This window comes from Salmo salar, chromosome ssa16, assembly GCF_905237065.1.
Source record: "Salmo salar chromosome ssa16, Ssal_v3.1, whole genome shotgun sequence".
Classification (NCBI taxonomy): Eukaryota; Metazoa; Chordata; class Actinopteri; order Salmoniformes; family Salmonidae; genus Salmo; species Salmo salar.
The window spans coordinates 52,917,743-52,945,329 of NC_059457.1; the positions used below are offsets into that span (position 1 = coordinate 52,917,743).

General features: G+C 42.7%; 1 protein-coding gene across 1 annotated transcript; it reads right to left on the minus strand.

Moving 5' to 3' along the window:
- Window positions 1-12: 12 nt before the first annotated feature.
- Window positions 13-27,033, minus strand: alpi.2 (alkaline phosphatase, intestinal, tandem duplicate 2). Its single transcript, XM_014149861.2, has 11 exons — window positions 26,823-27,033; window positions 22,311-22,427; window positions 16,665-16,780; window positions 16,023-16,197; window positions 13,416-13,588; window positions 10,503-10,628; window positions 10,160-10,229; window positions 7,556-7,690; window positions 6,586-6,777; window positions 2,549-2,665; window positions 13-2,031 (listed from the first exon to the last, which is right to left on the minus strand). The coding sequence occupies exons 1-11, from the start codon at window positions 26,911-26,913 to the stop codon at window positions 1,742-1,744; spliced, it is 1,602 nt and encodes a 533-aa protein (XP_014005336.2). The 5' UTR covers window positions 26,914-27,033; the 3' UTR covers window positions 13-1,741.
- Between the last annotated feature and the right edge of the window lie 554 nt (window positions 27,034-27,587).

Genomic DNA, 27,587 nt, shown 5'->3' on the forward strand with positions numbered 1-27,587 from the left:
TATTCCAAAATGTTAATTTTTAAAACAGGATTTCATTTATTGTCCACAGTATTGCGTTTCATAGTAGATTTACTGACAAAAGCCATATCAGTTTATATTTTCCTTCCAATAGTCATGTTACTAACTTTGACAATAAAATGGTTAACAAGCATTAACTTCTTAAAGAATAATTGTTTCCTACTAAAAATGTCATTTTATTTTAAATGAATTAGACTAATTGCAAGTACATTTGGATATTTATGGAGGTTAATAAACTGTAGATGAGCTCAGAATACACAACGCCATTACTATCATACCCCTTTCCCTTTCCTAAATAACAAACATTACTATCCATACCCCTTTCCTAAATAACAAACATTACTATCCATACCCCTTTCCCTTTCCTAAATAACAAACATTACTATCCATACCCCTTTCCCTTTCCTAAATAACAAACATTACTATCCATACCCCTTTCCCTTTCCTAAATAACAAACATAACTACCCATACCTCAATAGCAAACATAGCTATCCATACCTTAATAACAAACATGGGTTGAACATGATTACCCATATCTTGATTGAACATTAGCAATGCCAACAAATAAGGTATATCAATATTGCAGGACAGAAGTGCTATCCAGGTGTAGCTATTGGTCCCGTGTAGGTCAGTTGGTAGAGGTATGAGGACCATCAGACAGAGGAGAGGAGGGCAGGTATGAGGCCCATCAGGTAGATCAGGGCAGATATGAGGTCCATCAGGTAGATGAGGGCAGGTATGAGGTCCATCAGAGGGAGGAGAGGAGGGCAGGTATGAGGCCCATCAGGTAGATCAGGGCAGGTATGAGGACCATCAGACAGAGGAGAGGAGGGCAGGTATGAGGCCCATCAGGTAGATGAGGGCAGGTATGAGGTCCATCAGAGGGAGGAGAGGAGGGCAGGTATGAGGCCCATCAGAGGGAGGAGGGCAGGTGTGAGGCCCATCAGGTAGATGAGGGCAGGTATGAGGCCCATCGGAGTGAGGAGGGCAGGTATGAGGCCCATCAGACAGAGGAGTGGAGGGCAGGTATGAGGCCCATCGGAGGGAGAGGAGGGCAGGTATGAGGCCCATCAGGTAGAGGAGGGCAGGTATGAGGCCCATCAGAGAGAGAGGAGGACAGGTATGAGGCCCATCAGAGGAGTGGAGGGCAGGTATGAGGCCCATCGGAGTGGAGGACAGGTATGAGGCCCATCGGAGTGGAGGGCAGGTATGAGACCCATCAGGTAGAGGAGAGGAGGGCAGGTATGAGGTCCACCAGACAGATAGGAGGGCAGGTATGAGGCTCATCAGACAGAGAGGAGGGCAGGTATGAGGCCCATCAGGTAGAGGAGAGGAGGGCAGGTATGAGGCCCATCAGGTAGTGGAGAGGAGGGCAGGTATGAGGCCCATCAGAGGGAGAGGAGGGAAGGTATGAGGCCCATCAGGTAGAGGGGGGCAGGTATGAGGCCCATCAGACAGAGAAGAGGGAGAGGAGGGCAGGTATGAGGCCCATCAGAGGGAGAGGAGGGCAGGTATGAGGCCCATCAGGTAGAGGAGAGGAGGGCAGGTATGAGGCCCATCAGAGGGAGAGGAGGGAAGGTATGAGGCCCATCAGGTAGAGGAGGGCAGGTATGAGGCCCATCAGGTAGAGGAGAGGAGGGCAGGTATGAGGCCCATCAGGTAGAGGTGAGGAGGGCAGGTATGAGGCCCATCAGAGGGAGAGGAGGGCAGGTATGAGGCCCATCAGACAGAGAAGAGGGAAAGGAGGGCAGGTATGACGCCCATCAGCAGCACTATGAGGCTGGGGTTGGTGGCTCCTGCGTGGCCAGGCTCTGGCTCTAGGTCTGGGATGAAGCAGTCTGTGTAGGGCTCAATGCAGGCTGTGTAGGCCATGACGTGGGCGATGTAGCTCTGCTCCTGGACCCCGTGGAAGAGGTGGGCCATGGGGCCCTTGGCAAAGATGGCCACATCCTCTGAGCCGTGGGTCTCAGAGTCCAGAGGTACAGCTGACTGCTGCTTGTAATCTTTGTGATCTGGAGGTGAGAAGGAGCACCAGAGTTAGGAGAGAGGAAATATACATACTGTCATGCAATTTGGAAACTGTAGGCCTTTTAGGAGTTTTGAAAAGAGGGGAGGATAATTAATAAACAAATACAATCATTGGCTTTCATTTTGATGTTAATTTCCTACGATTATCTGCATGATAAACGCATTGAAACTATTTTAATCTTCATTAACTGATGTCAGGGTAGGGGTCAATTTGAATTGAAGACAGTCAATTCGGGAAATAAACTAACGTTTTAATTATATTTTGAATGACTTCTCAATAAACTGAAAGTAGAAGATATTTTTTTCAAAGGCTGTATTTTTAACATTTTATTTTAAATGCAAATTTCTTCATAAATTTACTGCCCCCCCCCCTAATTTTTTTGCCAACACCAGTTTTCCATTTGATCAGACAAGATTATCTTATTTTGCTGTAATTTTCCTCTACACATTGTCAAATTTAGACTTCCTTATTATGATGCATTGCTCAAAAGTAAAACGTACCTGCTTCCGTTGCGTTCACATCTGCACGAGATCCATTGACTAACTTGTATCCTGGGCCATTTCCATAGAGTGTGGTGGTAAAGCGCTTATTATCGTCAGCCAAGTTACGGGACAGACCTTCAAGACACAATGCATACCAGCATGACATTAGATTTTGTCAGTCTAATGCTAAGCTTGCTCAAATACACATAACAGCCCCCTTGACCACATAATTATATAAACCCCTATGTTTAGCCCCCAAAAATACCATTAAAGCAAATGGAATAGGGGGCCTGATCTATACACTGCATTTTTTGGCCATATTTGATGGACCATGTATGATGTGGCCTACCTAGGGATGCAAAGAGTGCATATATTACTGGAAACGTCCTAAGTTTACCTGTAAACTACCAACATTTTAGTAGCTCTCAAGCAGGGGTTTGAACCGGTTCCGGGAACAAAACCGAAAACAGTAAAAGAGCGAAATCAGAACCTGGAACGAAAGTGATCCATACTGTTCCAGAAAATAACCGTTATTTTAAAAGGTATGGGAACCGGTTAAAGTTATTTTACTTTCTAGGCATTTTTTCCAGTCCCACAAAAAAACGCAACAAAGCGCCTATGCAAACCACTTACTCTGTCACTCAGAAACTTATTCCAGTATCTGTCTTCCAGCTGAAAATCTTTGTCAGTGTGTGCACGTGTCTAGGCTACCTGCCCCTCCCCCGCTGAAGCCTAGGTTACTGTAGGCCCTCCCCCTCCGAATCCTAGGTTACTGTAGCCCCTCCCCCTCCAAAGCCTAGGTTACTGTAGCCCCTCCCCCTCCAAAGCCTAGGTTACTGTAGCCCCTCCCCCTCCAAAGCCTAGGTTACTGTAGCCCCTCCCCCTCCGAAGCATAGGCTGTAGCATACTGACGTTACAAGCGTGATTCAGAAATTAGGGAGATATTTTGGATTACATTATACTATAGTTATTACGTTTCACATTGGATTTATTAACCACAAAAAGGTAAGACGTGTTTTTATTCTGGTGCCACTCTGGACACACAAACTTGTTATCTAGCTAGCTCGCTCGCTCGCTCGCTCGCTCTGGTCCAACGTTAAGCAAACTCTAGGAAGTTCAAAGACATTCAAAGATAATGAATAACATAACAAGATGCCCAGCGCTTCAAGCCTAGCCTCACCCTCGCTCACTTTCTCTTCTGACCAGCAAAATTTCAATCTGTCTGTCCATCGCACATGTAAACAACTATAGCTTGCACTTTCCATAACAAGCTGCTCTATCAGCACTGATTGGTGAAGTAATTTAAAATAAGTTGGTTTCAGAGGTTTAAAACGGAACAAAGGAACTAGCCACTGAGTGTACAAAACATTAAGAACACCTTCCTAATATTGAGTTGCCCTCAGAACAGCTTCAATTCATCAGGGCATGGACTCTGCAAGGTGTTGAAAGCGTTCCACAGGGATGCTGGCCCATGTTGACTCCTATGCTTCCCACAGTTGTGTCAAGTTGGCTGGATGTCCTTTGGGTGGTGGACCATTCTTGATTCACACAGAAAACTGTGAAACCCAGCAGCGTTGTAGTTCTTTTCACACTCAAACCGGTGTGCCTGACACCTACTACCACAACCCATTCAAAGGCACTTAAATATTTTGTTTAGCACGTTACCCCTCTGAATGGCACACAATCCATGCCTCAATTGTCTCAAGGCTTGAAAATCCATTTAAGGTGTCTCCTCCCCTTCATCTACACTGATTGAAGTGGATTTAACAAGTGACATCAATAAGGGATCATAGCTTTCACCTGGATTCACCTGATCAGTCTATATCATGTAAAGAGCAGGTGTTCCTAATGTTCCTAATGTTTTGTAGACTATATGTATAAGCCGGTAGTTTGGGGGGGTACAAACCGGTTCAGAACTTTATTTTGCAGTATAAAGGAACAGAAAAGAAATGGTTCAGTTCAGAACGAAACAATTGGAAAATAATTTAGGTTCCATCCCATTTTCAAGTTTATTTAAATTTTATTTTATAACATGACATCTAGTGGTCTTTTTTTTGGGTACTTCAGATTATCAAAATGTGTCTGCAATTATCTTTTTTTACAATGGCGATCTACCCCGGCCAAACCCTAACCCTAACCCGGACGACGCTGGGTCAATTATGCGCTGCACTATAGGACTCCCGATCACGGCCAGTTGTGATACAGCCCGGGATCGAACCAGGGTCTGTAGTGGCGCCTCTAGCACTAAGATGCAGTGCCTTTGACCCCTGCGCCACTCGGGAGCTGTAAAATATAATAGTGTCCACTCGGGTGCCCCTGCGTGGCCTCATCACATGTAATATACAGTGCATTCAGAAAGTATTTACATTTACATTTTAGTCATTTAGCAGACGCTCTTATCCAGAGCGACTTACAGTAGTGAATGCATACATTTCATACAATTTCATACATTTTTTTTGCTGCCCCCCCGTGGGAATCGAACCCACAACCCTGGCGTTGCAAACACCATGCTCTACCAACTGAGCTACAGGGAAGTATTCAGACCCCTTGACTTTTTCCACATTTTGTTACGTTACAGCCTTATTCTAAAATGTATTAAATCCTTTTTCCCCTCGTCAAGCTGCACACAATACCCCATGATGACAAAGCAAAAATACGTTTTTAGAAATTTTTGCAAATGTAAAAAATAATATCACATTTATGAACAGTGTCAGTCAAAATGTTGGACACCTACTCATTCCAGGGTTTTTCTTTATTTTTACTATTTTCTACATTGTAGAATAATAGTGAAGACATCAAAACTACGAAATAACACATATGGAATCATGTAGTAACCAACAAAAGTGTTAAACAAATCAAAATATTTTTTCTATTTGAGATTCTTCAAAGTAGCCAACCTTTGCCTTGATGAAAGCTTTGCACACTCTTGGCACAGCATGATGCTGCCACCACCATGTTTCACCGTAGGCTTGGTGCCAGGCTTCTTTCAGACATGTCGCTTGGCATTCAGGCCAAAGAGTTCAATGTTGGTTTCATCAGATCAGAGAATCTTGTTTCTCATGGTCTGAGAGTCTTTAGGTGCCATTGGCAAACTCCAAGTGGGCTGTCATGTGCCTTTTACTGAGGAGTGGCTTCCGTCTGGCCACGCTACCATAAAGGCCTGATTGGTGGAGTGCTGCAGAAATTGGTGTCCATCTGGAAGGTTCTCCCATCTCCACAGAGGAACTTTTAAGCTCTGTCAGAGTGACCATCGGGTTCTTGGTCACCTCCCTGACCAAAGCCCTTCTGCTCAGTTTAGCCGGGTGGCCAGTTCTAGGAAGAGTCTTGGTGGTTCCAAACTTCTTCCATTTAAGAAGGATGGAGGCCACTGTGTTCTTGAGGACATTCAAGCCTGCAGACATTTTTTTGTACCCTTCCCCAGATCTGTGACTTGACACAATCCTGTCTCAGAGCTCCACTGACAATTCAGTCGACCTCATAGCTTGGTTTTTGCTCTGAACTGCACTGTTAACTATGGGACCTTATATGGACATGTTTGTGCCTTTCCAAGTCATGTCTAATCAATTTAATTTACCACAGGTGGACTCCAATCAAGTTGTAGAAATTTCTCAAGGATGATCAATGGAAACAGGATGCACATGAGCTCAATTTCGAGTCTCCTAGCAAAGGGTCTGAATAATTATGTCAATAAAGTATTTATAATTTTTTATTTTTAATACATTTGCAAACATTTCTAAAAACTTGTTTTCGTTTTGTCATTATAGGGTATTGTGTGTAGATTGCTGAAGACATTTTTTTCATTTAATCAATTTAAAAATAAGGCTGTAATGTAACAAAATGTGGAAAAAGTCAAGGGGTATGAATACTTTTCAATGGCAAATAATCAAATAAGATGATTTTAAAATAAAAGAAATTATGACAAAGCTGTAAAACAATATCCTAAATATAAACCATCAACTTAGTGAATACCATTGGTGTTTAATATGTTTACTTTGGCAAATTACCGGTAGATTTGCAACCATAGGCCTACCTATGGACTTCATGATGTAGCCTACCTAAGACGGGGTTCCCTCTGTCGGAGTTCCCTCCAAAGGAGAAGACGTGGGAGTGGTCAGCAGTGACCACAGACAGAGTGTCCAGCTCACTGGTCAGTTCTGCCGCCCGCTCGATGGCATTGTCAAACTCCACCGCCTCCGTCAGGGCAAATTTGGCCCCGCTGCCGTGGTGACCGTGATCAATTCTCCCCCTTGAAGTGAAAAACCCCCCCAGCAATTGTTAATACAATATGATCTTTATTAAATATCTTTATTAGTCCCCTCACTCGCAGCAGCTTTAAATAGATGTTATAGGCTGTCAAAACTGTACTCCATCTAGGAGAGATGATGTCACTGTCAAAACTGTACTCCGTCTAGGAGAGATGATGTCACTGTCAAAACTGTACTCCGTCTAGGAGAGATGATGTCACTGTCAAAACTGTACGCCGTCTAGGAGAGATGATGTCACTGTCAAAACTGTACTCCGTCTAGGAGAGATGATGTCACTGTCAAAACTGTACTCCGTCTAGGAGAGATGATGTCACTGTCAAAACTGTACTCCGTCTAGGAGAGATGATGTCACTGTCAAAACTGTACTCCGTCTAGGAGAGATGATGTCACTGTCAAAACTGTACTCCATCTAGGAGAGATGATGTCACTGTCAAAACTGTACTCCATATTGAAGAGATGATGTCACTGTAAGAAGGAACACTATGTACCAATTGTCAACAAAATGTAAGCACTAAAATGGAATGACATACTTGACAGTCATTGATTCACAGGGCTTGAGTTAAGTACCCTGTTTAGGCATGATTTCATCGACAATTACTCACATGCAATACACTCCCCAACTACTGTCAACTGCATTAGTTTACACTGAAAATCTCACGTCCACCTAATTTCATTATCCTGGCCTAGGTTCTCTTACACAGGACATCATAATTTGGGGATGCTGTTGCCCAAGGTCATCCAGGGGAGTATTAATACTCATCTTCCACAAAGAGGTAGAATCCTTTGGGGTTCCTGCGGAGGATCTTGATGGCTTTGTCCACCATCTCCGTGAGGGAAGGGTCCATGGTATGGTCACGCTCTATCTCATAGCGGCAGTCACTTGGCTCAAACAGACCTGGATTAGAAAAAACACAGGTAAAAATCCCCAGGTAAAATGGCCAATTCATTGTTATTGGATGTGGGTGAATAGAATGCAGAATAGAAGCATTCAGTAATATTGACTATAAAGCATTTTAACAGTTGAAGTCGGAAGTTTACATACACCTTAGCCAAATACATTTAAACACATTTTTTTCACAATTCCTGACATTTAATCCCAGTAAAAATTCACTGTCTAAGGTCAGTTAGGATCACCACTTTATTTTAAGAATGTGAAATGTCAGAATAATAGTAGAGAAAATTATTTTAGCTTTTATTTCTTTCATCACATTCCCAGTGGGTCAGAATTTTACATACACTCAATTAGTATTTGGTAGCATTGCCTTTCAATTGTTTAACTTGGGTCAAACGTTTTGGGTAGTCTTCCACAAGTTTCCCACAATAAGTTGGATGAATTTTGGCCCATTCCTCCTGACAGAGCTGGTGTAACTGAGTCAGGTTGGTAGGCCTCCTTGCTCACACACGCTTTTTCAGTTCTGCCCACAAATTTTCTATGGGATTGAGGTCAGGGCTTGTGATGGCCACTCCAATACCTTGCCCTTGTTGTGCTTAAGCCATTTTGCCACAACTTCGGAAGTAGGCTTGGGGTCATTGTCCATTTGGAAGACACATTTGCGACCAAGCTTTAACTTCCTGACTGATGTCTTGAGATGTTGCTTCAATATATCCACATAATTTTCTTTCCTCATGATGCCATCTATTTTGTGAAGTGCACCAATCTTTCCTGCAGCAAAGCACCCCCACAACATGATGCTGCCACCCCCGTGCTTCACGGTTGGGATGGTGTTCTTCAGCTTGCAAGCCTCCCCCTTTTTCCTCCCCCTTTTCCAAACATGGTCATTATGGCCAAACAGTTCTATTTTTGTTTCATCAGACCAGAGGACATTTCTCCAAAAAGTACGATCTTTGTCCCAATGTGCAGTTGCAAACCGTAGTCTGGCTTTTTTATGGCGGTTTTGCAGCAGTGGGTTCTTCCTTGCTGAGCGGCCTTTCAGGTTATGTGGATATAGGACTTGTTTTACTGTGGATATAGATACTTTTGTACCTGTTTGCTCCAGCATCTTCACAAGGTCCTTTGCTGTTGTTCTGGGATTGATTTGCACTTTTTGCACCAAAGTACATTCATCTCTAGGAGACAGAACTGATCTCCTTCCTGAGCGGTATGACGCCGCGTGGTCCCATGGTGTTTATACTTGCGTACTATTGTTTGTACAGATGAACGTGGTACTTTCAGGTATTTGGAAATTGCTTCCAAGAATGAACTAGACTTGTGGAGGTCTACAATTTTTTTCTGAGGTCTTGGCTGATTTCTGATTTGGTGCAAAAAGTGCAAGTCAATCCCAGAACAACAGCAAAGGACCTTGTGTAGATGTCGTAGGAACCAGGTACAAAAGTATCTATATCCAGAGTAAAACAATTTTTTGGGGAGAAATGTCCTCTGGTCTGATGAAACAAAAATAGAACTGTTTGGCAATAATGACCATCGTTGTGTTTGGAGGAAAAAGGGGGAAGCTTGGAAGCCGAAGAACACCATCCCAACCGTGAAGCACGGAGGTGGCAGCATCCTGTTGTAGGGGTGCTTTGCTGCAGGAGGGACTGGTGCACTTCACAAAATAGATGGCATCATGAGGAAAGAAAATTATGTGGATATATTGAAGCAACATCTCAAGACATCAGTCAGGAAGTTAAAGCTTGGTCGCAAATGTGTCTTCCAAATGGACAATGACCCCAAGAATACTTCCAAAGCTGTAACACAATGGCTTAAAGACAAAGTCAATGTATTGGAGTGGCCATCACAAAGCACTGACCTCAATCCTATGGAAAATGTGTGGGCAGAACTGAAAAAGCGTGTGTGAGCAAGGAGGCCTACAAACCTGACTCAGTTACACCAGCTCTGTCAGGAGGAATGGGCCAAAATTCACCCAACTTATTGTGGGAAACTTGTGGAAGGCTACCTGAAATGTTTGACCCAAGTTAAACAATTGAAACGCAATGCTACCAAATACTAATTGACTGTATGTAAACATCTGACCCACTGGGAATGTGTTGAAAGAAATAAAAGCTGAAATAAATCATTCTCTCTACTATTATTCTGACATTTCACATTCTTAAAATAAAGTGGTGATCCTAACTGACCTAACACAGGGAATTTTTACTAGGATTAAATGTCAGGAATTGTGAAAAACTGAGTTTAATTGTATTTGGCTAAGGTGTATGTAAACTTCCGACTTCAACTGTATATATATTTGCAAATAAAAATGGGGGATTGGAAGTGATGCAGACAATTACATTGATGGAAGCTACAATCTAATATAAGCTGATCTACCACCTAAATAAAAAAATATATACATTTAAAATAATAATTATTGACTACTAAAAGCTCAGTGTTCTTTTCTAGCAGAGCGAGATGTACGTAGATTCTTACCCATCAGATAGTCTGTTTTTTCAGGATTCACTTTGTCAAATTCATCTTTGTTCCACACATACTTTGCATTCTATAAAGCAGAGGTACAGGTAAGGGTTTATTGAAAAGGGTTGAGAAATGATGAATAAGCAGGAAAGTGGAAGTTGTCTGATCTCATTGTGACTTATTGTCCAGATTCAGACTTTTTTTTTAGTTCAGCCTACAGATACCAATAACACAAGGGTCACCAATTGCCAAGGTTGTCTTAGCTGGTATAACACCTCCAGCCCAGCATTACCATATTGCTGTGAATGAGTCATTGATACAATTGTAGTGAAGGTTTAGTGTCTGCAGCCATGTTTACCTGTTTGTTATTAAGCCACACTGCGGTGAGGTCAAACTTGTCGTTACGGACGCCTTTGTATGATGGGTACTCTGGGTCCTGTGTCTCCTTGGAAAACATATATTTTCGTCCTCCACCAAGAATGACCTGTCACAGCACACATGGAGGTTAATGGACAGTAGATGCTGGTTGGTTTCCATGTATGGATCAATGTTCATGCTGTGGGATACATTTTGGTAGCCTGGTGGAAGCAGTCTGATCGCTCACTTCACTGACAATCAACTTGTCAGCAATTGGGTTACTTTCAACCAATCAGGGGAAGGCTTAATTCAAAGCACAGTGAGGGAGTTTGATAAAGCTGAAACGTGGTGCACCGGTCTATGGCCCGTGACGTGAACAGACCAAAGTGTTGAGGGAGGAGCACCCTGTTCAAATGGAACAGTAAACCGCGCCGTTCGGTCATGTTGTCAACAAGGCAGCATGATGCATCATTCAGAAATCTCTTTTCCATAAAATAAATGTTTGAATTTTCAAACTAGTTGTTACTGGGAAGTCAAATAAAGGCAGATAAAGCGTGTTTATCCAACGCCATTCCTTTAGCATGTGAACACAGAATCCTACTCATTACTCCATGTGTTTATCCTATGCCACTTTAGTTTTGAGCCGACGTTGTTGTCGGCCAGAGCAGGGCACCTGGCTCAGGCCCGGGAGGCAGCCTAGTTCCAAAATCAATTCCGGTGAAAACTCCTTCCACCAGGGCAACACCAAACTCCTTCCACCAGGGCAACACCAAAATCCTTCCACCAGGGCAACACCAAACTCCTTCCACCAGGGCAACACCAAACTCCTTCCACCAGGGCAACACCAAACTCCTTCCACCAGGGCAACACCAAACTCCTTCCACCAGGGTAACACCAAACTCCTTCCACCAGGGCAACACCAAACTCCTTCCACCAGGGCAACACCAAACTCCTTCCACCAGGGCAACACCAAACTCCTTCCACCAGGGCAACACCCAACTCCTTCCACCAGGGCAACACCAAACTCCTTCCACCAGGGCAACACCAAACTCCTTCCACCAGGGCAACACCAAACTCCTTCCACCAGGGTAACACCAAACTCCTTCCACCAGGGCAACACCAAACTCCTTCCACCAGGGCAACACCAAACTCCTTCCACCAGGGCAACACCCAACTCCTTCCACCAGGGCAACACCAAACTCCTTCCACCAGGGCAACACCAAACTCCTTCCACCAGGGTAACACCAAACTCCTTCCACCAGGGCAACACCAAACTCCTTCCACCAGGGCAACACCAAACTCCTTCCACCAGGGCAACACCAAACTCCTTCCACCAGGGCAACACCCAACTCCTTCCACCAGGGCAACACCAAACTCCTTCCACCAGGGCAACACCAAACTCCTTCCACCAGGGCAACACCAAACTCCTTCCACCAGGGTAACACCAAACTCCTTCCACCAGGGCAACACCAAACTCCTTCCACCAGGGCAACACCAAACTCCTTCCACCAGGGCAACACCCAACTCCTTCCACCAGGGCAACACCAAACTCCTTCCACCAGGGCAACACCAAACTCCTCCCACCGGGGCAATTCCAAACGGCTCCTACCGGGGAAACGCCAAACTCCTCCCACCGGGGCACCGCAGAATCCTCCCACCGGGCGGGGTAACTCCAAACTCCTCCCACGGGGAAACACAAATCTCCTCCCACCGGGCACCCCGCGACAATTATTCAATCCCCTCAGTGTTTATTATCAATTTGAGTTTCATAGTTCCAACTAGCACGCGAATGCGGGATAAGCCCAGACTGATAAGTAAAGTGAAATAGAATGGGGGATGCAGCGATTGGGCTGGTTCCACCAGAATAACAGAATGGTGGATGGAGTGATTGGGCTGGTTCCACCAGGATAACAGAATGGTGGATGCAGTGATTGGGCTGGTTCCACCAGAATAACAGAATGGTGGATGAAGTGATTGGGCTGGTTCCACCAGGATAATAGAATGGTGGATGCAGTGATTGGGCTGGTTCCACCAGGATAATAGAATGGTGGATGCAGTGACTGGGCTGGTTCCACCAGGATAACCGAATGGTGGATGCAGTGATTGGGCTGGTTCCACCAGGATAATAGAATGGTGGATGCAGCGATTGGGCTGGTTCCACCAGGATAATAGAATGGTGGATGCAGCGATTGGGCTGGTTCCACCAGGATAACAGAATGGTGGATGGAGTGATTGGGCTGGTTCCACCAGGATAACAGAATGGTGGATGCAGTGATTGGGCTGGTTCCACCAGAATAACAGAATGGTGGATGAAGTGATTGGGCTGGTTCCACCAGGATAATAGAATGGTGGATGCAGTGATTGGGCTGGTTCCACCAGGATAATAGAATGGTGGATGCAGTGACTGGGCTGGTTCCACCAGGATAACCGAATGGTGGATGCAGTGATTGGGCTGGTTCCACCAGGATAATAGAATGGTGGATGCAGCGATTGGGCTGGTTCCACCAGGATAATAGAATGGTGGATGCAGCGATTGGGCTGGTTCCACCAGGATAACAGAATGGTGGATGCAGTGATTGGGCTGGTTCCACCAGGATAATAGAATGGTGAATGCAGCAATCGGGCTGGTTCCACCAGGAAAACATTTTGAGAGCAGGCTAATTTAATGTTTCAAAATGCTACATTCCAAAAAAGCTTGGAAAGTGTGGAATTACTTTTTTAAATGTAATGTTGTATGCTATTTTGAATTATCTTGCTGGATGAGTTAACTGACTCAACTGATATGTCTTACAATGTAAACAATGCACATTCAAAATGTTTCATTCACATAAGATAATACCCATTATGGTGCTCAATATCCTTGAAAGTCAGCCATCTTGTCTATTATCTAAGATGGCCACCTCTGGGGTCTTACATTGATGTCAGTGTTGTGGACCAGCTGGTAGGCGATATCACGGCATCCTGCTGCGATGTCTGCGGCGTTCATGTCAGAGTCGGCGTACCAGCCTCGGTTGGCTGTGTGGGAGTAGGCGGCTCCAGGAGAGGCATGCTGGACACGGGCGGTGGAGACGATGCCCACCGACTTCCCTGAAACGATTCAAAACCATAGGCTCATGTTCATAAGGCACCAACGGGAGAGAAACTGAGTGAAACTGAGGGAAACTGAGGGAATGTCCAACTTGTTCAATAAGAAACACTCGTTTATATTTTCTAACCTACTGATGTTTTTCTATGGTCTCTAAACCGTCTCAATATCTAGCTAACTACTCTAACTCTGAAAATACCAATGTGATATTTCCCCTTTGACAGGTGGCGGATCGGACCCTTTTTTTCAATTTTCACCTTAAATAACATACCCAAATCAAACTGCCTGTAGCTCAGGACCTGAAGCAAGGATATGCATATTCTTGATACCATTTAAAAGGAAACACTTTGAAGTTTGTGGAAATGGGAAATTAATGTAGGAGAATATAACACATTAGATCTGGTAAAAGATAATACAAAGAAAAAGCATGCGTTTTTATTTTTTTATATCATCTTTGAAATGCAAGAGAAAGTCCATAATGTGATATTGCAGCTTAGGCGCAATTTTGATTTTGGCCACTAGATGGCAGCAGTGTATGTGCAAAGTTTTAGACTGATCAAATGAACCATTGCATTACTGTTAAAAATGTTTTATCAAGTCTGCCCAAATGTGCCTAACTGGTTTATTAATACATTTCAAGTTCATAATTGTGCACTCTCCTCAAACAATAGCATGGTATTATTTCACTGTAATAGCTACTGTAAATTGGACAGTGCAGTTTGATAAACAATAATTGAAGCTTTCTGCCCATATAAGACACGTGTATCCATGCTAATCACATTTGCACACGTTAGCTCCCGTGGGGGACACGACTCCCGTAGAGGTTAAAAATAGTCCCGGGTAGTGTCTCAATACACTTAAAAATAGTCTCCTTTCCTTTTTTTTCACTGATGACCACAGATGACCACTGATGACCCCTAATTTAATGAAAGCTCTGGATGGATTTTCACCAAAGGTCCATCTCCAGTACAATCCCTTTTAGATCTGAAAAAAAGGAGACGAAAGGAGGAATCTATTCCACTAGATCAGGGTTTCCCAAACTAGGTCCTGGGGCCCCCCCTGGGTGCACGTTTTGATTCTTGACCTAGCACTACTGTACACAGCTGATTCAAATAACCAACTCATCGTCAAACTTTGATTTTTTGAATCCGCTGTGTAGTCAGGGTTGGGGAGTAGCAGATTACATGTAAGGGATTACAAAAAAACTGGTAACTGTAATCTGTTACGTTACAAGCAAAAATATTGTACTCAGATTACAGATACTTTTGAAAAACTAGATAATTACTTTGAGGATGACTTTTAAATTCAGAAAGGATGTTTGCAAGAAAAAAAATCTTTGACACATTCAAATCAGCATTGAAAAAAGGTGCAAGTTTAAGTTTGTTCCACCTGAGCGAGTCTGACCACAAGTCAGAGATCACTATGATGACACAACAACTGTGTTTGATGGATCGGGGGGAAAGAGCAGGAATAGGCTTTTGTAGGCTACAGTCCAAGTGATGTCTTCCAATGGTGCGACTGCTGTAGTCATCCAAGGATTATACTGTTTAAATAAACGCTTGGACGTAAGGATGATAGTTGTGGTGTAGTCTACAGCGACACGGATATCACTTATTATTGATATCTACATAGTGCATTGATGTGAATCACACTGTTGCTCTCTCATTTAGGTATTTGCGCCTTACGGATTGTGGTTGTTGTGGATGGCTGTTCACAAATCTAAATGTGTATTTGAACCCAATAATGGTTTAATTCAAGAAGTTTAAACTGCCTATCAATCATTGTTTTTGAAACCAGTGGACAGTCAGTGAAAAATGCGCTCTTTCAACAGCTGCATAGTGCGGATCCCAGCCTATGGAATAAAAGTGGGGCTTTTATTGCTCAATCTAATTCATGATGATAAAAAATAAATATCCAAATGACTAATGGGCACATGATCAAACTCACACACTTTTGATAGACTTAAAGGGGCAATCTGTAGTTGCTAAATCCATTTAAAAAAAATGTAGTCGAAATTATTATATGTAGTAGAAAGTGATGGGTTAGAAGAAGCCTACATAACCAACCCATTAAGTCAAATTTGAGTAAATTTTAACGTTGATTTATCCTGCAATAGATGTCGTTCAATTGGTAACATAAATTTTTGGTCTTCCTCTAACGCCTCTTAAGGGGAAAGTAATCTAAAAGTAACGGAATGTAATCAGATTACGTTATTACGAGTTTGGGTTAATCCAAAAATTACGTTACTTAATTACAATTTTGGACAGGTAACTAGTAACTGTAATGGATTACATTTAGAAAGTAATCTACCCAACCCTGTGTGTATTGCTAGGGGGGGCTCAGTGGGGGCCTCAGGACTGAGTTAGGGAAACCCTGCAGTAGACTATTCAGACAAGGACCCTATTTAACCCCCTACCTTCCATTTAACCCCCGTACCTGCCATCTTGGCGCGGTGAAGGACAGATTCCACCTCGTTTCCGAAAGTGCTGTTGCAGTTGTAGCGGAGAGCTGAGGCACTGAGACCCAGGGTTCCATAGTTGGCTTTCACACCACACAGGTAGGCCGTGGCCGTGCCAGCACTATCGGGCATCTGCTGGTCCACGTTGTACGTCTTCAGGGTCAAATACACACACACACACACACACACACACACACACACACACACACACACACACACACACACACACACACACACACACACACACACAGATTTGTTGCAAACCAGTGAAACATCTTAATTTACATGTCTCCGTTATACCAGGGATCAGTTCTCCATTAATTTAACTGAGAAATTAAGAATTATTTTATTATTAGTAATTTATTTCCTGAATGGATTATATTACAGTGGAATGGACCCCCCCCCGGTATAAACACTATCATAATAATAGTAGTATAATGCTATTACTAGTATCCTGAAATCATAAAGGCCATCAGGTGGGTTAACTTCACATCTTTACAACAGTAGGCCTGTTCAAAGTAGTGAGCATAATACATATTTGAAATATCTGACATCAAAATGTAAAAAAATGATGATGAGGTTCAAATGATATTGGGTTCATGAGAGGAGACTGGACAGACCTTAGACAGGGCTAAGTGTGGGAAGGTGTCCATTGCCAGACTAAACTCCTCTCCGTTCCCTCCATTCATCTGCCCTTTGAGGATCCTCGCTGCAGTCACTGTGGGGATGCCCATACCTGCATGGACATTGGTGGAGGACACAACCTTTTGACAACTTCACCTGAATTGACAGATAACGTTTTTACAGCTTCTCCTGAAAGACACACAACCTTAAGCCAACTTCACCTGAATTGACAGATAACGTTTTTACAGCTCCTCCTGGGGCAGCAGGTAGTCTAGTGGTTAGAGTGTTGGGCCAGTAACTAAAAGGTTGCTGGATTGATTCCCCTGAGCTGACAAGGAAAATAATCTGTAGTTTGCCCCTGAACAAGGCACTCTTCCCCAGAAGGCTGTCATTGTAAATAAGAATTTGTTCTTAATTGACTTCCCTTTTTAGATAAAGGTTCAATAAAAAATGCCCTGTGCTGGTTGGAAGATAAATCAAATGTTATTTGTCACATGTGCTGAACACAACAGGTGTAGACCTGACTGTGAAATGCTTACTTACAAGCCCTTAACCACCAATGCAGTTCAAGAAATAGAGGTAAGAAAATACTTACAAAGTTTAAATAAAAAATTAAAAAAAAAGTAACACTATAAAATAACAATAACAAGGCTATATACAAGGGGTACCGGTACTTAGTCAACAGGTCAGCCAAGGAATGAATTATACTCATGAGCAAACATTCCATAACTCCAGGTGACAGTTGTGGCGGATGAATCAGAATGTATCCCTTTGGACTCTGGTGTTGGAAGCCTGACTTCTTCCCTCAGCTGGAGCTCAGTCACTTGGAGCCCAGAGAGGGCCGAGGTCAGGCTTGTCTTTCACATGTCCCTGGTGTTATGCAGAATATCAGAACGGGAAGAGGATAGAATGGAACTTTGTCTACATATGTGTGTGTGTCTTACTGAGGATGGGCCTCTATGAGATAGCACTGACAGAGGAGATTTACGATGTCTTTGGGTAATAATGCCTAAAGAGCATTCCAGATAACATGAGCTAATGGTTCTGTTCTATACCGTACCAGGGAGAGACGGTTCCAGTTTGGAGTAGGAGGACTGGCCTATATAATGAAAACTGTTGACACAGCAGTTGCTGTCTGCTATGTTTTATAGATATCTTTCATACAAAACTTAACCTTGTGACCCATTCTATGCATCTGTGGTTCGTCATGTACTTTGAGAGGGGTGCATCTTGGCTATAAAAGATCTTTATACTTTTCTGTTGTCACTTTCAATGGTTCATTAGAGATAGCACATCATTGAAAGTCAAAGTGCTTTTGTAAAGCTCTTATTATTAAAGATGTAGTTTAAGTATAACTCTGACTGGTGTATGAAGTTTGTAACTCTCCTCATTTGGTAATGCAGAAATTAGCCACCACACAGTAAATCACCAAACTTGGCTTTATACCTACTGCAGCCCAGTAGGTGGTAGTACGCCTCTTATCACATTATTTATGAACTGCCAATACACTTAAAGTAGTAGAAGAAGAAATGGATTCTTTTAGAATGGAGAAATCAACCCCTCAATGGTGCTGCCCAGGCTGTCACAGAAGACCTGGCCTCCACAATCCCCCGACTTCAACCAAATTGAGATGGGTTTGGGATGAGTCAGACCGCAGAGTGAAGGAAAAGCAGCCAACAAGTGCTCAGCATATGTGGGAACTCCTTCAAGACTGTTTGAAAATCATTGCAGGTGAAACTGGTTGAGAGAATGCCAAGAGTGTGCAAAGCTGTCATCAAGGCAAAGGGTGGCTATTTGAAGCATCTCAAATATAAAATATATTTTTATTTGTTTAACACCTTTTTGGTTACTATATGATTCCATATGTGTTATTTCATAGTTTTGATGTCTTCACTATTATTCTACAATGTAGAAAATAGTAAAAATAAAGAAAAACCCTTGAATGAGTAGGTGTTCTAAAACTTTTGACTGGTACTGTATGACTAATACAATTTATAACTTTCAGTCCAACCACTGCCTTGCCGCAAGACCTGATAATGATTGCATGGTTCAATGAGCTACAGTATATCAGCTCTAACATTGATGGGTGACTACAGAATATCAGCTCTAACATTGATGGATGACTACAGATTATCAACTCTAACATTGATGGGTGACTACAGAATATCAGCTCTAACATTGATGGGTGACTACAGATTATCAGATCTAACATTGATGGATGACTACAGAATATCAGCTCTAACATTGATGGATGACTACAGATTATCAACTCTAACATTGATGGGTGACTACAGATTATCAACTCTAACATTGATGGGTGACTACAGATTATCAGCTCTAACATTGATGGGTGACTACAGATTATCAACTCTAACATTGATGGGTGACTACAGATTATCAACTCTAATATTGATGGGTGACTACAGATTATCAGCTCTAACATTGATGGGTGACTACAGATTATCAACTCTAACATTGATGGGTGACTACAGATTATCAACTCTAACATTGATGGATGACTACAGATTATCAACTCTAACATTGATGGGTGACTACAAATTATCAGATCTAACATTGAATGTGGGTGATGTAGGTGTTGAATCCAGCTCGGTGAACATTTACAGTATATTGTGGCTGCATACTGCTTGTTATCTATTAAAGGGATAGTGTGAAATGTTGGTAACTAAGCCCTTATTCTACTTATTCAGAGTTAAATGAAGTCATGGATTCCAGGAACAGCTAGTATGCTGGGAAGCCTGTCCCAACCTTAAATTAGTTCTCACTGCAATGAGTTTAACTTGATAAAATGTCAACCTTGTGATTTGAGAGAGAGCTATAGGTTTTTTCATTACTTTGATTGAAACTAAATGGGAATCTTTTGGTTTTCAGATCTGGGTTAGTTTTCTATCAAATACTTTACCGGTGCTTGATTGAGCATGTCTGGTGCAATGGGATGCTATGTCGCTATTGGATTTCTCCTTCACCTTAAAGTGAACACTCTTCAAGTGAGGCCAAATGCAAGGTCATGTGTCGCTCAGTTGGTAGAGCATGGTGCTTTCATCACCTGGGTCGTGGGTTCAAATCCCACCGGGGGACCAGTACAGTTTGTACTCGCTTCTCTAAATTGCTCCAGATTAGATTGTCTGCTAGATTATGTACCAGCCAGCTACTCCTTAGGTTTATCAAACAAAAGACAGGATATCATAAAACAATGATAGACTGACTAGAATTAATAGTTGAGAACTTGTTTTCAACTGGCCTACCTGGTTAAATAAAGGTGAAATAAAACATAAATAAATATTCTTATTATTTTTAAATAATAATACATTGATATGCCGCTGGCCTACTTGATCATACCTGTTGCTCATCTGCCCTATATGTCATGAACATGCCATTCAAGAGCAGGTGATGTAAAGTTATCCAACAATATTATTAATAAGATCATCATCATCATGAAATAGCTGAACTATCAATCCAACCAACTGAGTTAGTCAGTTTTCAACGAGATGAAAGCTGCTATATTTTGCTAAATTGTTTATTTATGATTTATTTATGATAAGGGTCATTATTAACTCTCACTATGTTTTACATTTCAATCGTTTAAGTTTATTGTTTGTACACAGAGATAATTTCATCCTTTCCATCCTCATCCTGCTTGTAATATATGCTTTAATGACTGCTTCATAATGCATTATAAACTGGGTGGTTCCAGCACTGAATGCTGACTGGCTGACAGCTGTGGTATATCAGACTGTATACCACGGGCATGACAAAACATGTATTTTTACTGCTCTAAGAACAGCCCTTAGCTATGGTGTATTGGCCATATACCACAACCCCTCGTGCCTTATTATATCATGTGTCAAGTGTCTGCGGGTTTTCGCTCCACCCTTGATGGATGTATTAAGGTCTCCCTCACATGTTTGTCTAGCTCTTTATTGAATGGAAAACCAAAAACCGACATGGAATGAGTTTGACACCCCTGCATTATATTCACAGTTGGTGGCAGGTAGCCTAGTGATTAAGGGCCAAGCTGACTAGGTAAAAAAATCTGTCGATGTGCCCTTGAGCAAGGCACTTAAACCCTAATTCTCCTGTAAGTTTCTCAGGATAAGAGCGTCTTCTAAATGACACAAATGTCTATAAAACGCCTCGGAGCTCTGCTATCATAGGTAATATCACTAAATATTTGCAACCAAGCCATGCTGCTTCCTGGAGGACAGAGCCCTGCTCTGACCCCTGCTCTGTTTGACGCCTGAATCCTGCTCTGTTCTTTACCCTCTCACCCCTTCTCTGTTTGACCACTGAGCCCTGCTCTGTTTGACCCCTGACCCCTGCTCTATTCTTTCCCCCCTGACCGCTGATCTGTTTGACCCCTGATCTCTGCTGTTCTTTCCCCCCCGAACCATGCTCTCTTTGACCACCGACCCCTGCTCTGTTCTTTCCCCCCTGACCCTTGCTATTTTTCTGCTCCTAACCCCTGCTCTGTCCCCCCGACCCTGCTACGTTCTTCCCCCTGACCCCTGTTGTTCTTCCCCCCTGACCCCTGCTGTTCTTCCCCCCTGACCCTTGCTGTTCTTTCACCCTGACCCCTGCTCAGTTTTACCCCGTACCCCTGCTCTGTTCTCCCCCCTGACCCCTGCTCTGCCCCCCCCTCTTCGACCCCGACCCCTGCTCTGTTCTCCCCCCTGACCCCTGCTCTGTTCTCCCCCCTGACCCTTGCTGGATGAACAATCTACTGGTAGCGGTGGATATACTGTTCACCTCACCAGCAACCGAGCCATGCTGCTGCCTGGAGGACAGAGCCGAACAACTGCAACTAAACCATGCTGCTGCCTGGAGGACAGAGCCAAACAACTGCAACTAAACCATGCTGCTGCCTGGAGGACAGAGCCGAACAATTAAGAACAGAGCAATTAAGAACAGAGCAGGATTCAGGCGTCAAACAGAGCAGGGGTCAAACAGAGCAGGGGTCAGGGGGAAAGAGAAGAGCAGGGGTCAGGGGAAGGGAAGAACGTAGCAGGCGTCAGCGGGAAAGAACAGATCAGTGGTCGGGGGGAAAGAACAGAGCAAGGGGTCTGGCGGGAGCATTCTCTCAGAAACACGCAGTCAGTCCAGGAAATGTACCATCCCTTATCTGGTCCATAGGAGGCGTTGTGCATTGTAGCACTCATTGTTCGGCTCTGTCCTCCAGGCAGCAGCATGGACTTCATCTTGGGAATAAGTTGTCTTGTGTTTTTGAATGTTTGTAACCTTTCCAAGTCTTACAAGCAAATTGCCTTTTAAAACTGTCTGTGGTGGCCTGGTATTGGTAGAACCTGTGTTTTGACACATGCATACAGCATACATCATTCAGAAAAGCGTATTCCCCTCCAAGTATTTTGCCCATTCTATAACCTATCCCTGGCCCCAAGGGTGTAAAATTGATTGCACATGGGGGGACAACATAACAGGTCTGTCTGAAAATGTTTTGCCATTCAAAGCTAGTTTTATTTTATTGGGCTCTAGCTTCCATGAATTCAAATGTTACCCTTTAAATCACATAAATATACACATTTTTAAGTGTGGGGGGGACATGTCCCCCCTCCCTTCGTCCTGTCTATAGTGGAAATCATGCCAACACTTAGCCCCATCTCACTCACCATCTCCCAGGAACAGAATGGAGTTCTTAGCCCGGCGGACATTTGGCTTCATATCCAGAGCTTTGTGGAGGGCCTGCTTCCCCTTGTTGTTCCAGTAGCTGGGGTGCTTCTCATTCTCTAAGGAAGAGCATCAACATTTTGTTACGTTTGTTTTTATTCATTACATAATCCATGTAGTTCCAATAGCTCAGAGACTTTGGTTCTGGAAATATCAGGGTTGGAGGTTTCCAATGGTTGTGATTTCTGTTTAGGTCAGATATAATTGGTGTTTAAGATCACTTTATTGGTCAATTGCCTACAAGGTCCAACCAAAATTTTAGACACATGTAGTACCAGTGAAAAGTTTGGACACACCGAATCATTCCAGGGGTTTTAATTTTTTGTTGTTGCTATTTTCTACATTGTAGAATAATAGTGAAGACATCAAAACTATGAAATAACAAATATGGAATCATGTAGTAACCAACATTTAAAAAATAAATCTAAATATATTTCATATTTGAGATTCTTCAAAGTAGCCACATTTTGCCTTGATGACAGCTTTGCACACTCTTGGTATTCACTCAACCAGCTTCATGATGTTGTCACCTGGAATGCATTTCAATTAACATGTGTGTCTTATGTTAATTTGTGGAATTTCTTTCCTTAATGCGTTTGAGCCAATCAGTTGTGTTGTGACAAGGTAGGGGTGGTATACAGAAGATAGCCCTATTTGTTAAATGACCAAGTCCATATTATGGCAAGAACAGCTCAAATAAGCAAAGAGAAATGACAATCCATCATTAATTGAAGACATGAAGGTCAGTCAATTTCAAGAACTTTGAAAGTTTCTTCAAGTGCAGTCGCAAAAACCATCAAGCGTTATGATGGAACTGGTTCTCATGAGGACCGCCACAGGAAAGGAAGATCCAGAGTTACCTCTGCTGCAGAGTATAAGTTCATTAGAGTTACCAGCCTCAGAAATTGCAGCCCAAATAAATGCTTCACAGAGTTCAAGTAACAGACACATCTCAACATTAACTGGTTAGAGACTGCGTGAATCAGGCCGTCATGGTGAAATTGCTTTAACGAAACCCCTACTAAGGTACACTAATAAGAAGAAGAGACTTGCTTGGGCCAAGAAACACGCGCAATGGACATTAGACCGGTGAAAATCTGTCCTTTTGGTCTGATGAGTACAATTTTTAGATTTTTGGTTCCAACTGCCGTGTCTTTGTGAGAGGCAGAGTAGATATCAGCATGTGTGGTTCCCACTGTGAAGCATGGAGGAGGAGGTGTGATGGTGCTTTGCTGCTGACATTGTCAGTGATTTATTTAGAATTCAAGGAACACTTAACCAGCATGGCTCCCACAGCATTCTGCAGCGATATACCATCCCATCTGGTTTGCGCTTAGTGGGACTATCATTTGTTTTTCAACAGGACAATCACCCAACACACCTCCCAGCTGTGTAAGGGCTATTTGACCAAGAAGGAGAGTGATGGAGTGCTGCATCAGATGACCTGGCCTCCACAATCACCCGACTTCAACGCAATTGAGATGGTTTTGGATGAGTTGGACCACAGAGTGAACGAAAAGATGCCAAGTGCTCAGCGTATGTGGGAACTCCTTAAATTCTGTTGGAAAAGCATTCCATGTGAAGCTGGATGAGGGAATGCAAAGAGTGTGCAAAGCTGTCATCAAGGCAACGGGTGGCTGCTTTGAAGAATCTCAAATATAAAATATATTTTGATTTATTTAACACTTTTTTGGTTACTTCTTAATTCCATATGTATTATTTCATAGTTTTGATGTCTGTAGAAAATAGTACAAATAAAGAAAACCCCTGAGTAGGTGAATAGGTGTGTCTAAACTTTTGACTGGTACTGTGCATAGATAAACAGGTTTTTGGAGAGGAGCAGGGTGGGCTATTGTTGTGGGGGGTTAAGTGCCTTGCTCAAGGGCACAACAGCAGGCAATGGCATCTAGGATTTGGAACCAGCAAACCACCGGTTTCCGGCTCACCTCTCTTACCGGTAGGCTACCTTTCACTAGACTTTATGCTGCTTTGCATTAAAGCATCTCTCCATATAATTGGCTCCCCATTGCTAATTCAGAGTGACACAACTTTAACATACAGTTACAAGACAGAAAGAGTAGAAATGTATTGCATTCTTCAAAGAAGTACCTTCATACTATGCGCGGTACATCAGCAAAACTGCGAGATGCCATATCTCTCTTAAATAGATACAGTTGAAGTCAGAAGTTTACATAAACTTAGGTTGGAGTCATTAAAACTAGTTTTTCAACCACTCCACAAATTTCTTGTTAACAAACTATAGTTTTAGCAAGTCGGTTAGGACATCTACTTTGTGCATGACACAAGTCATTTTTCCAACAATTGTTTACAGACAGATTATTTCACTTATAATTCACTGTATCACAGTTCCAGTGGGTCAGAAGTTTACATACACTAAGTTGACTGTGCCTTTAAACAGCTTGGAAAATTCCAGAAAATGATGTCATGGCTTTAGAAGCTTCTGATAGGCTAATTGACATCATTTGAATCAATTGGAGGTGTATCTGTGGATGTATTTCAAGGCCTATCTTCAAACTCAGTGCCTCTTTGCTTGACATCATGGGAAAATCTAAATAAATCAGCCAAGACCTCAGAAAACAAAATTGTAGACCTCCACCAGTCTGGGTCATCCTTGGGAGCAATTTCCAAATGCCTGAAGGTACCATGTTCATCTGTACAAACAATAGTACGCAATAATAAACACCATGGGACCACGCAGCCGTCATACCGCTCATGAAGGAGACGCATTAGAGATCTCCTAGAGATGAACGTACTTTGGTGCGAAAAGTGCGAATCAATCCCAGAACAACAACAAAGGACCTTGTGAAGTAGCTGGAGCAAACAGGTAAAAAAGTATCTATATCCACAGTAAAACACGTCCTTTATCGACATAACCTGAAAGGCCGCTCAGCAAGGAAGAAGCCACTGCTCCAAAACCACCATAAAAAAGCCAGACTACGGTTTGCAACTGCACACGGGGACAAAGATCGTGCTTTTTGGAGAAATGTCCTCTGGTCTGATAAAACAAAAATAGAACTGTTTGGCCATAATGACCATCCTTTATGTTTGGAGGAAAAAGGGGGACGCTTGCAAGCCGAAGAACACCATCCAAACCGTGAAGCACGGAGGTGGCATCATCATGTTGTGGGGTGTTTTGCTGCAGGAGGGACTGGTGCACTTCATGAAATAGATGGCATCACGAGGAAGAAAAATGATGTGGAAATACTGAAGCAACATCTCAAGACATCTGTCAGGGAGTTAAAGCTTGGTCGCAAGTGGGTCTTCCAAATAGACAATGACCCCAAGCATGCTTCCAAAGTTGTGGCAAAATGGCTTAAGGACAACAAAGTCAAGGTATTGGAGTGGCCATCACAAAGCCCTGACCTCAATCCTATAGAAAATGTGTGGGCAGAACTGAAAAAGTGTGTGCGAGCAAGGAGGCCTACAAACCTGACTCAGTTACACCAGCTCTGTCAGGAGGAATGGGCAAAATTCACCCAACTTATTGTGGGAAGCTTGTGGAAGGCTACCCGAAACGTTTGAACCAAGTTGAACAATTTAAAGGCAATGCTACCAAATACTAATTGAGTGTATGTCAATCAAATACAATCAAACGTTTTTATAAAGCCCTTCCTACATCAGCTGATGTCACAAAGTGCTGAACAGAAACCCAGCCTAAAACCCAAAACAGCAAGCAATGCAGGTGTAGAAGCACGGAGGCTAGGAAAAACTTCCTAGATAGGCCAGAACCTAGGAAGAACCTAGGAAGAAAAGAAACCTAGAGAGGAACCAGGCTATGAGGGGTGGCCAGTCCTCTTCTGGCTGTGCCGGAGGGAGAACATGGCCAAGATGTTCAAATGTTCATAGATGACCAGCAGGGTCTAATAATAATATGTAAACTCCTGACCCACTGGGAATGTGATGAAATAAATAAAAGCTGAAATAAATCATTCTCTCTAATATTATTCTGACATTTCATATTCTTAAAATAAAGTGGTGATCCTAATTGACCTAAGTCAGGGAATTTTTACTAGGATTAAATGCTAGGAATTGTGAAAAACTGAATTTAAATGTATTTGGCTAAGATGTATGTAAACTTCAGACTTCAACTGTATATGTGATGTGTGATACATGCCATATTTCATTACGTTTATTTATGTTAGTCCCTATCATTTACTGTCACACTTTGTGTCACACATGATAGTTGTTACTCCTAAAATAATAAAAAAGATAAGTCTGTCCATCATCCTGATGAGTAGATGTTATGTACCTTTTGAAATGACTGCTGATACTGTCTAAAGACAGGTGTCTCTTGTTAAAAAATATTTCTAATTCACCATTTGTCAACATGTATGAATAGTCTTATAACCAATTCATTTCAGATAACGTAAGAATACCATAAATTAATTGCTTAATTGGTAAACATATACCAAGCAAATAAAACAGTTGTTTACCTGGAATGACAGATAAAGTCCAATCCACCGATAGAAATAGGAGTAATCCAATGAGGGTATGTTGACTAGCCATGGTGTGTGCTATGTGCATAGTAATGACATTAGGACATCTGAACAAAGTTAGGAAGGTTGAAGCATTGTTAGTGGTCCCATTTATGACCTGAATGTGGTGGGTTCAAAGGGCAAATGTGTAATCCTCGCCATGTGAGAGGTCACACACATGCGCACACACACACACACACACACACACACACACACACACACACACACACACACACACACACACACAAATGCAGAGTTGCAAAGCAAAAGCCATATATCAGACTGGCCAATAAAAAGAAAAGATTAAGATGGGCGAAAGAACACAGACATTGGACAGATGAACTCTGCCTAGAAGGCCAGCATCCCGGAATCGCCTCTTCACTGTTGACGTTGAGACTGGTGTTTTGAGGGTACAATTTAATGAAGCTGCCAGTTGAGGACTTGTGAGGCGTCTGTTTCTCAAGCAAGACACTCTAATGTACTTGTCCTCTTGCTCAGTTATGCACCGGGGCCTCCCACTCCTCTTTCTATTCTGGTTAGTGCCTGTTTGCACTGTTCTGTGAAGGGAGTAGTACACAGCGTTGTACGAGATCTTCAGAACAAGAATAGAGTGATGAGTTTCAGAAGAAAGTTATTTGTTTCTGGCCATTTTGAGCCTGTTATCGAACCCACAAATGCTGATGCCCCAGATACTCAACTAGTCTAAAGAAGGCCAGTTTTATT

Bases quoted from the DNA above. Each gene is read 5' to 3' on its own strand.
- alpi.2 (XM_014149861.2), bottom strand. From the start codon at position 26,913: ATGCACATAGCACACACCATGGCTAGTCAACATACCCTCATTGGATTA. The intron at 13,589-16,022 runs GTACGGGGGTTA...GAATCGTTTCAG, and splicing joins TCACCGCGCCAAGATGGCAG to GGAAGTCGGTGGGCATCGTC. The intron at 2,032-2,548 runs GTACGTTTTACT...TCTCACCTCCAG, and splicing joins TGTGAACGCAACGGAAGCAG to ATCACAAAGATTACAAGCAG.